This window comes from Labeo rohita, chromosome 21, assembly GCF_022985175.1.
Source record: "Labeo rohita strain BAU-BD-2019 chromosome 21, IGBB_LRoh.1.0, whole genome shotgun sequence".
Taxonomy (NCBI): domain Eukaryota; kingdom Metazoa; phylum Chordata; class Actinopteri; order Cypriniformes; family Cyprinidae; genus Labeo; species Labeo rohita.
The window spans coordinates 20,818,743-20,830,126 of NC_066889.1; the positions used below are offsets into that span (position 1 = coordinate 20,818,743).

Here is an 11,384-nt window from a genome sequence, read left to right on the forward strand (position 1 = left end):
AAACTCAGTCCTTTGTTCACTTCATTTTAACGTGGATTTGTTTACAAACAAGGCACAATTCAACACATGATTTTCAGAAAGATTGAAACTAAAAGACAATGATGGGCCAGCCATATTGGATCCGACAGTAAGGTCGCACCATACAAGTGTGAGTAACTGTTTTTATTACGTGGCCACTATTGCCTTGTCTGTTATTACAGATAGTTTGATATGTGCTGAGTATTTGTTTTGTTTTTTTAGGCTGTCGTAGGCTGTCAAACATACACAACTGTTAGCCAATCATAGCAGTGGGCAATTACTAAGTCTGCAATTCTAATGAGGGGGGGTTAAAACATGACAGAAAATAGCCTATTACTTCTAAATGATGATGATTTTTGATGTAAAAAAACTCTTGGTAACATAAGTGGACCTCAGAGGACAGTACAAAATAATAAAAAGAGGCAGTCCATGACCCCTTTTAAAAAAGTATCATGTTGACAAAACCTGGTAACACAAAATAAAATATAAAAATGTAGAGAATGCTAGACAACATAGCTGTCTGCTAGCTGTTACCTCTATGCTGTATATTTTGCTTTCATTAAAATGTGCATATTTAATAACATTGCAAGGACACTTTGGAAACAAAGGCCTGAGGACAGACCAAAATTTTGTGATGAATTTCAAAGAACAAAAAAAAAATAAGTTACTGGGTTGTTGTTAAAATGTCTAGAAAATGTCTATACAGTTGAGGTCATAAGTTTACATCCCCCCTTCAGAATCTTTAAAAATGTTAAGTATTTTACCAAAATAATAGGGATCATGCAAAATGCATGTTATTGTTTATTTAGTACTGACCTGAATAAGATATTTCACATAGAAGATGTTTACAAATAGTCCACAAGAGAAAATAATAGCTGACTTTATAAAAATGACCCAGTTTGAAAGTTTACATCCCCTTGATTTTTAATACAGTGTTGTTACCTGAATAAACCACAGCTGTGTTTTTTATTTAGTGATAGTTGTTCATGAGTCCCTTGTTTGTCCTGAACAGTTAAACTGCGTGGTATTCTTCAGAAAAATCCTTCAGGTCCCACAGATTCTTTGGTTTTCCAGCATTTGTTTGTGTGTTTGAACCCTTTCCAACAATGACTGTATGATTCTGAGATCCATCTTTTCACACTGAGGACAACTGAGGGATTCATATGCATCTATTACAGAAGGTTCAAACACTAACTGATGCTCCAGACGGAAACACGATGCATTAAGAGCCGGGGGTGAAAACTTTTTGGATTTGAAGATCAGGGTAAATTTAACTTATTTTGTCTTCTGGGAAATATGTAACTATCTTTTGTAGCATCTGAAGGTAAGTACTTCATGAAAACATATGATACTTAGGCAAAATAAGAAAAATGTACACATCTTCGTTCTGTTCAAAAGTTTTCACCCCCCAGCTCTTAATGAATATTTAGAGAAACCTAAAGCACTGTTTCACCTTGCATCCATCTAAACCTATTGTACGAGACTCCCAAAACAATATTAGTAAAAGGCATAATTGGGGCACTTCAAAAACAGTAGTTTTGTGAAACATTATTCTTCACATTTCACATTTTAAAAGAGCAGCATTTCTTTTGTCACTTTTGATCAATTTAATGCAACTTTTTATGGTAGTGTATGTAGGGAACTCCAATGTATCTTGTAGAATGACCTGAATAACTCCCCAATAAAAATGCAAACCTAAGAGTTAGGTGAAGCATATAGACAATACCATTAGCTCAATATAAACACAATAGAAGTCAATGAAAAGTCTCCAGTGTGACAGAAAAACAACCGTGTGTGTGACAGATCTCGGTTCTGTGAAGTCTTCTTCCCAAAAAGGACACACTCATGAGTGAATGGTCAAAGATTGTATTTCTCCACACCAAAGCACTCTTCCACTTTGTTTATCCAGCCGTTCACCCGCCGTTTTTTCTCCTTTTGTACTCTTTGTTGTCAGCGTTGTTTGCATTTCACAAAACAGCAAATGAATTCCTCCCTGGAAACTGAACGAATTCAGGCCAGGATCGATCAGCAGCCATCACAGCGAGAGACTATTTTCCTGTCTTTTGTGACCGAGAGAGAGAGAACGCGAGAGAGAGAGACCTAATGCTTTTAATGCTACTGTGCCATTGTCAACAATTCCCACAGAATAGATGCAAAGAGCACAAAATCACCCGTGCCTTTCATCAATGCCGATTCTATCCATCCAGTGTCTCGCGCTTCTCTTCTGCATGCCATTTCGTGTGCGTTTTGCAAACAGGAAAGCTAGACGAAGTTCATTGTATTCGACCGAGATGGTAATTGAAGGCATTGTGGCTTCAGATTTATTAGTTGTTGTGTTGCCAGATTTGGTTTTGTTTATTTTTTATATTAAGCCCAGGGTGTTATTGTAATTCCATTCTTGTAGATGAAAAATGCAGTGCAGGCATTTCTTCGACCTGTTTGCTGGTCTAGGGGTTGGAAACGTCAGCTTCGCGTCAGGGTTTTTAATCACTTTCCGCTTCATCTTCTAAGGTTACGAAGATTAAAGGTGCCGCCATACCTAGGAAATAGCTGTTGTGTAGCGTAGGAGGGTTGTTTTTTCAGCTGAATAATTTAAACATGAGCAATCAGTTGAGTTCTGTTCCTAGTGTAGGGTATTGTACGTGTCAGGATGTGTTTATGCATGAGCGTTTATATCTGTATTTACTCTTCCTCGCAGGAGGTGGTATCCGTGGAACGGGGTCGAGGAGGGCGCCTCCTGGAGGAACCCAAGACCCTGCTCTTCAGAGCGAACTCTTTTAGCCTGCAGGTCTCCATCCAGGACATCCCCCAGTTCCTGTGGAGCATCAAACCTTTCACCACCTGCCAGGTGCTGTCCTTATGAATATGTATGTCAGCTTGGTATGAATATGCATGAGTTGTGTTAATATGCATATGAGGGTGAATATTAATGAGATGTCAAATTCCAGTGTTCATTTGACTGGTCGTATGAATATTAATACAGCTCTGTTTAAGGTAGTTTAGCCGGAGGCCGTGGTAGAAATCCGGTGTCTTTTTCCTGGAGATAAGGATGTTTTTTCCACCTGTGTAGTTTTCGAAAGTGTTAATCAAATTTATGTAATATAACTTTGGAGTGATACCTTAAATCAAGCATCTTGTTGAGAAAAAAATGTTTTGCTTGCCTAACATTCCAAAAATCATTGAAAATGGGACCTAAATCATATTTAATGGCCTTCATACAGCTTATTTTGATACATAATGCTTTGGGAACCATCCAGAACATGTTAGTATCATGGTGTCAGATTTAGCATGGTCAAGCAGCATTCTCTATCTAGTTTTATTTGCTACACCAGCAGAGCTGCATTTCAGTATTGGTATTATTTTGTCAAATTGTTTCTGTTTTTAGATGACACATTCTCAAGAGTGTTTTTCTCAATGCTGTTTACCCACCATTCCTTTCTTCGTAAAGCTCTATGACCGCAGGCACATTTTTATCCAAATCATACCCATAGCAAGCCCTGTTTTGTCATACTAGGCTGTGTTCTGGCAGGGCCGTCAGTGACATGACACTAAGTAAATTAGCTTCAGCGGCTCCAACAGCAGAATAACAATAAGGAGAAGAGGAGAGGAGGCATATGTACTTCCTATTGATTTCGTACTAAAAATATTCACTCGTTCCTCCTTCTTCTTGTTTTCTTGTGCAGGAATTCTCCTTCTCTCAGGTGTGGTGCAGTAGCCAGTCTCCTCTGCAGTGTGCCTTTTCTCTGGAGCGCTACAGTCCAGCAGCCAATCAGCTCTCCTGTAAGATCAGTATTCGGCAGGTCAAAGGTCATGAGCAGATCCTACAGGTCTACACCACCATTGCTGAGGTATGGAAGATAAAACTCACGTAACAAACTAGTGAGGTATTGACAAAGTGCAGTAGAATAAGATATCTTACTGTGTTTGGAATATTGATGGTCCATTCATTTTTTATATACTGTATACTGTGCTCTGAGATTTCAGAGGTTGGCTAAAATATGTTGGTGATTCTGCTGTCAATTAGTGCTGTTAATTGAGTAAAAAAATAATAATAATTGCACATTTGTTTGTAATTAATTACATATTAAAGGAGAAGCTTGCTTCCAGAACAAAAATTTACAGATAATTTACTCACCCCCTTGTCCTCCAAGAAGTTTCTGTCTTTCTTTCTTCAGTCGTAAAGAAAATATGTTACTTGAGGAAAACATTTCAGGATTTCTCTCCATATAGTGGACTTCTATGGTGCCTGTGAGTTTGAACTTCCAAAATGTAGTTTAAATGCAGCTTCAAAGGGCTCTAAACGATCCCAGCTGAGGAAGAAGGGTCTTATCTAGTGAAACCAGAGGTTATTTTCTAAACAAATGTACAATTTATATACTTTTTAACCTCAAATGCTCGTCTTGTGTAGCTCTGCGATACGCATGCTTACTCTGTGTAATCCGGGTCAATACAGTTAGGGTATGTCGAAAAACTCCCATGTCATTTTTTTTCAAACTTCAAAATCCTACATCGCTGTTTTATAAATAAATAATTTATTTTTTAAATATTAAAGATTATTAATAACTGGTTTTATCACCTTAAACTTAAAGGGATAGTTCACACAAAAATGAAAATTCTATCATTAATTACTCACCCTCATGTTGTTCCAAACCTGTAAGACCTTCGTTCATCTTTGTAACACAAATTAAGATATTTTTGATGAAATCTGAGAGCTTTCTGAACCTGTATAGATAGCAACGCAACTACCACGTTCAAGGCCAAGAAAGGTAGTAAGGACATTAAAGGAGAAGTCCACTTCCAAAACAAAGATTTATATATAATGCACTTACCCCCTTGTCATCCAGGATGTTCATGTCTTTCTTTCTTCAGTCGTAAAGAAGTGATGTTTTTTGAGGAAAACATTTCAGCATTTTTCTCTGTATAATGGACTGCTATGGTGCCCCGATTTTGAACTTCCAAAATGCAGTTTAAATGCGGCTTCAAACGATCCCTAATGCAGTTGTAAACGATCCCAGCTGAGAAAGAGGGGTCTTATCTAGCGTAATGATTGGTTATTTTCATAAAAATAATACAATTTATATACTTTTTAATGTCAAACGTTCGTCTTGTCTTACTTTGCCTAGACTGTGTTTTTTCCGGTTCATGACAGTTAGGGTATGTCGGAAAACTCCCATCTCATGTTCTCCCTTAACTTCAAAATCGTCCTATATCGCTGTTTTACCTTTTTTGTTAAGGGTGTTTGATCTTCTTCACATGTTCACTTTGCAAAGACTGGGTCGGTACTTCTGCAGCGATGTAGGATGATTTCGAAATGATTTTTGAAGTTGAGGGAGAAAATACGATACGAGTTTTTCAACATACCCTAACTGTCTTGAGCCAGAGTTCAGGCAGAGCAAGGCAAGACGAGCATTTGAGAATAAAAAGTATATAAATTGTATTATTTTTATGAAAATAACCGATCGTTTCACTAGATAAGACCCTTCTTCCTCGGCTGGGATCATTTAGAGCTCCTTGAAGCGGCATTTAAACTGCATTTTGGAAGTTCAAAATCGGGGCACCATATCATATTAAACCATTATATGGAGAAAAATGTTGAAATGTTGAAAAAAACATAATTTCTTTATGACTGAAGAAAGAAAGACATGAACATTTTGGATGACAAGAGGGTGAGTACATTCTATGTGAATCTTTGTTTTGGAAGTGGACTTCTCCTTTAAAATAGTCCATGTGACATCAATGGTTCAACTGTAATTTTATGAAGCTATGAAGCTTTTAGTGCACAAAGAAAACAAAAAAAATGACCTGTCAGTCGTGTCAGTCTTCGACACGTTCATGAAAGTGTGACGACACCAGGCTAAGTAATTAATGACAGAATTTAAATGTTTGGTTGAACTATCCCTTTAATATCACTGTTTTGACTTCCAACATTTTTTTTATTGAATCAAACTGCTTTTTCTGATGGTTTTATCCCAGTTTAACCCCTCGGTGAACTCTAATGTCACTGCGATACTTGTTTCCTCCAGAGTGAAAAAGACACAGTGCCATTCTTCACACAATCAGACTGTACCATCACCTCTCAAACGGGGTCCAGGGCCTTCAAAATCCCCCTGTCCATTCGCCAGCGAATCTGCGCCACCTTCGACACAGCGAATTCCAAGGGCAAAGACTGGCAGCTCTTAGCGCAGAAACTGCATATAGACAGGTGAGAGAATTATGCAAAAACATACAGCAGACAAACACGGACAAGCATTGTCCACAAGCAAGCATACAGACGGTGACATACATGTTCAAATACAAACATATGGACTCCCACGCGTCTAATTTGCTACATATTCTTCCAGCACATGCTCGCATTAACCTTCGGCAAAGCCACAGGCAGTAACTATGGGGCTGTAATGAGATCGAACTCGTGCATCCTGCAACCGCCAGTTCCAGGAAACCATACCTCACATCTATGGCAATACATTAACACTGATATACACAGATATATATATAAAGAAATGTCTTGATTTCTTGAGCATCAGTTCAGCTTATTAGCATTTTGAGTTCCATATAAGACAGAAATCACAGTATCACTTTTGATTTCATTCATATGTAACATGAATGTGTTTAAACATTCATTCAGATCTTTTTGATCTAAAACAAGTTTTTCTGTTCTTTCTCTTTATTCTGTTCTAATACATCATTGGTCTTATGCCCAGCTAGCAATTTTTTAACAACAGCTTAATTCACTAGCTGCCTGTTTTTATTTCTCCTCCATTTCCCATGGTGATTTCAGTACCGCTTACAACAAACAGACCCCTGATCAAAATGTTCATGAGGTCATGAGTTTAAAATCTGTCGCATGTTTATTCGCTTCACTGCTGCGGAGGATGAATAAAACTTTCTTTCGTGATGTGGGTTTACTTTTGTAATATTTTCACCAGGGATAAAAGACAGAGTTGTTTTTGAAATGAGGCTGGGAGAGTCGGACAGAAGGATTTAGGGGAATTTTCTAGCTGGTCAGAGCCCCAGGCAGTGTGTAATGAGAATGTCTCCTCCTTGTTAAGCGGATTTCTGCAATTACCTTCTGAGGATGTGCAAGCTCGTCTAAACAGCGCAGAGGGCAATTACCCAGAGAGCTGCGGCGTAGGAGTCGGTGTAGCGCAACACTGCCCCCTGCTGGAGTCCGAATACCCACAGAAAATCAAAGAATTACATTGTTTACATCACCCCATCAACACTGCAGTATATTCTTGATGGGTTGGTTAATGGCGAGGTAAAATATCCTGCTGAAAAGACCAGAATGGCATGTTTTGTGACCTCAGCAGGCTGTTTAACTAGCAACCCGTTTTGTCCTTGCAAACTATCATAACCATCTTGGAAATGAATGATGGTTCATTTTTACTTCATTGGCTGATGTGACTCTTTGTTTTCTAAAATAGCCTTAATGTAAGGTCAATAGGAAGTTCTCTCGCCATAGATGAAACTCAGCTGCACTAAAATGTGTGGGCAGGAGATGAGCTATGTCTGCATCTTTAAGACGCACACCTGCAGAACTGTGATTTCCGCTTCTGTGATTCAATTATGTCTCAAAGATGGGTTGATTTTCTTCCAGCAAAACTTCTTTAATATCCTTCTCGCTTTTATAAACTAATTTAACCATTCTGATATGTTGTTGGGGCATACAGGCTTTACAGAATAACATTATTAAATTGAAAGTTATGCAGACTGAGAATCCTTGCAATAGAGTGTAATAATTCAGTGTCTCTGCGGAATAATATGAATTTATATAACCAAACTTGTGGTCTATTTAAAATAGAAACATGTAAAAATATAAACACTGTGCTTATTCAGATTTAAAACTTTTTGGTAACTCAACAGCTATTTTTACAGCATTTATTTATTTAGGTTAATGTTTTTTATATTTGAATTTATTCATATTATATTTGTATATCATAACTTTTGTTCATTTATACTTCAGTTTTAACGTTTTAACGTAAAACCTAAACTTGTATTAGTATAAAAAGTATGGAAGCCCGTGTCTGCCACTGAATAAAAAAAATGTAATTGCGACTTTTTATATCACAATTCTGAAGTTTATATTACGCAATTCTGAGAAAAAAAGTCACAATTGTGAAATGCAAATTTTGTAAGTTTATATCTTGCTATTCTAACTTTATAACTCACTATTATGAGTTTATACTGGCAAGTCTGACTTTTTTTCTTGCAGTTGTGAGTATATATCTCACACGTGTGACTTTTTTTCTCACAATTGCATGATATAAACTCATAATTGTGAGTTCTAAAGTCAGAATAGCAGGATATAAACTCACAATTGCAAGAAATAGACATTTTTTCTCGCAAATGCTTGTGACACTTGTTGTGACACTTAAAACTGCGTGATATAAACTCGCAATTGCGAGAAAAAAAAGAAAAATTTTCGCAAATGCGAGTTCGTATCTCGCGATTGTTTTTTTCTTGCATTTCTGACTTTTGTCTCAGAATTGTGAAATATAAACTCGCAGTTGTGAGAAATAAAGTCAGAACAGCAGGATATGAACTTGCAGTTGCAAGAAACAAAGAAACTTTTCTTGTAAATACAAGTTTGTGTAACGCAATTGTGACTTTTTTCTCAGAACTGCATGATATAAACTTGCAATTGGGAGAAATAAAGAAAGAAAAATTCTTTCTCGCAAGTGCAAGTTTGTATCTTGTAATTTTGACTTTCTCGCATTTCTGACTTTTTTCTCAGAATTGTGAAATAAAAACTCGCAATTGCAAGAAATAAAGACATTTTTCTTGTAAATGCAAGTTTGTATCTTGCAGTTGTGACACTTTTCTCAGAACTGCGTGATATAAACTCGCAATTTCGAGAAATAAAGAAAAAAAAATTCTCGCAAATGCGAGTTTGTATCTTGCGATTCTTTTTTTCTCTCATTTCTGACTTTTTTCTCAGAATTGTGAGATAAAAAAATCTCAGTTGTGAGAAATAGTCAGAATAGCAAGATATGAACTCACTCGCAAGATATAAAGAAAGAATTTGCAAGTTTGTATCTCGTAATTCTGACTTTTTTCTTGCATTTGTGACTTTTGTCTCAGAATTGTGAAATATAAACTCGCAGTTGTGAGAAATAAAGTCAGAATAGCAGGATATGAACTTGCAATTGCAAAAAATAAAGAAATTTTTCTTGCAAATGCAAGTTTGTATCTCGCAATTGTGACTCTTTTCTTAGAATTGTGTGATATCTCACAATTGTTAGTTGCATTTCTGACTTATTTCTCAGAACTGAGATAAACTCCCAATTCTAAGTTATAAAGTCCAATTCTAAGGAGAAAAAATTATACATTGACTTAACTCATTATTGTGCGTTTCTCGCAATTCTGAGAAAAAAAGTCACAATTGTGAGTATATATCATGCATTTCTGAGAGACCTGAGAGTTTATATCTTGCAGTTCTTACATTATAATAGTTAGAATTGTGAGATCAAAAGTCACAATTAACAATTGTTGTCTTAGGGTTCACAAGACATGAATATGTAATAGGTTGGATTTTATAAATACCAGTTAAACTATACTTAAAGTACTTGAAATGTTTTACAAACACAATTTCATTAGCATTTCACTCCTCACCTCCTCACCATCCACTAGTCTTAAATAATCAGGAGTTATCATTTGATATTTGTCCCTCCTCTCTCTTTGCAGAGAGACCTTGTTTAGTCATTTTTTATTCAGTTGTTCAATTGTACTTCTGTACTATCCATCCACATGTTAATCCATGTTTGTCCCTTGTCTTTTCCCCCCCCTCATACAGAAACCTGAGTTATTTTGCGTGCCAGACCAGCCCATCCGCTGTCATTCTAAGTTTATGGGAAGCTCAGCATCAGGAACGAGGTGATCTGGACTCTTTGGCCAGCGCTTTGGAGGAAATCGGCAAAGTTCAGTCCAAACACTCAACCAGCGTGGACACTCTAGACCGCATCAGCAAAACCATCCCCTCCAGCGACTCCACCATGAACCGCAGCAGTGAGGAGCTCGACGCAAACCACACCTAAGAACAGTTTCAGTGGAAATGAAGACTAAAACACTGTCCTTATCGGAGATAAGAGGGTACGACAAGGGAAAAGAGGAGGTGGCGCTTTTGCTCCTCCCTCTCCTTGACTGATAAAAACAGGGTGTTAAAGATGGGTTGTGACCAAATAGACAAGCTTCAGTGATTCACAGAAACTCACACACGCACACAGTATTCCTATCAAGTACCCTTAAACGCATCAGAACAAACTGACTTATACACTAAGCCTGTCTGATGAAAATCTGCAGCTAAAGATTGTGGGTATGCTTTCGCGATCATTTGTTTCCGTAAAGGCAAACTGGGAAAGTTCAACAGCCTAAATGTTGACTTGTGATCACAGACCGGGCTGCCTCGATGCTTCAGAGTGTTGAAGAATGTGTCGTCGTTTTTGTGGGACACTTTTATTTCGTGTCGTTCTGTTTGAAAACCACAACGGTTGTCTGCATTTCTGAGTAACTTTCTGATTGCAAATAGATTAAAAAAAAGAAACATCTGTACTATTGAATACTATTAAAGCCTGTTGGATAGCAACCAGTGTAAACTGAAAGATGTACTCAAAGATAACCAAAACAAAACATTGTTATACATTTACTTTTGCAGCCTATCAAAATATATAATTATTATTGTTGTTATTTTTTGTCTGAAGGAGGGAATATAAAAGAAGAAAGCAGAAAACGATAATGCTTAATGAGAAAGTGTGATTTGAGGTAAGGAAATAATTATACATTTAAAGGGACAGTTCACCTAAAAAGTTTGTAGTAGTTTTGTAACTCAAGCACTATATCTTCTAAAGCCATATAATAGCTTTATGTTAGAAACAGACTGAATCTTCAGTCCACATCCATAGACTTTTATTATGTTAAAAAACAGTTTTAATCAAAATTAGTTTTTATTCCACAAAAGAAAGAAACTGGAAGAAATGGGTTTGGAACAAAAGAGGGTAAGCAAATGATGACTGAATTGTCATTTTTGGGTGAACTGTCTCTTTAAATGTGACCAAGCTGCTGCAAGCTGTCTCTCAAAATGATGAATGATGGACAGCTGTGTGTAAAATTCATTGGATAACCAAGTAAAAACCCATCAAACATATTTTGACAGGAACCTCTGGTGGTTTGATCTGAATGTAGCACACACATACTCATAACATCCAAGAGGAGTGATTTCCATATGTGATTTTTTCCCCCTGTTGTTTTATCTTTCCTCTAAATACATCCAGTACCAGCTTGTGACCTCATATTGACCAGATGGGATCAATGGTGACCACTGAAAAAGCATTTTAACACATCTCACCTGCTGGAAAACTACAGTATGCTGA

General features: G+C 37.0%; 1 protein-coding gene across 2 annotated transcripts in view; it reads left to right on the top strand.

The window, feature by feature from the left end:
• Positions 1–11,158, top strand: part of unc5da (unc-5 netrin receptor Da) — a 245,101-nt gene extending 233,943 nt beyond the window's left edge. For both annotated transcript variants that reach the window (XM_051093816.1, XM_051093817.1), the window contains exons 14-17: positions 2,717–2,866; positions 3,702–3,866; positions 6,042–6,220; positions 9,812–11,158. In XM_051093816.1, the coding sequence (XP_050949773.1) occupies positions 2,717–2,866; positions 3,702–3,866; positions 6,042–6,220; positions 9,812–10,052 (735 nt within the window). In that variant the 3' untranslated portion in view covers positions 10,053–11,158. The remainder of the gene's footprint in view (positions 1–2,716; positions 2,867–3,701; positions 3,867–6,041; positions 6,221–9,811) is intronic.
• Positions 11,159–11,384: the final 226 nt, after the last annotated feature.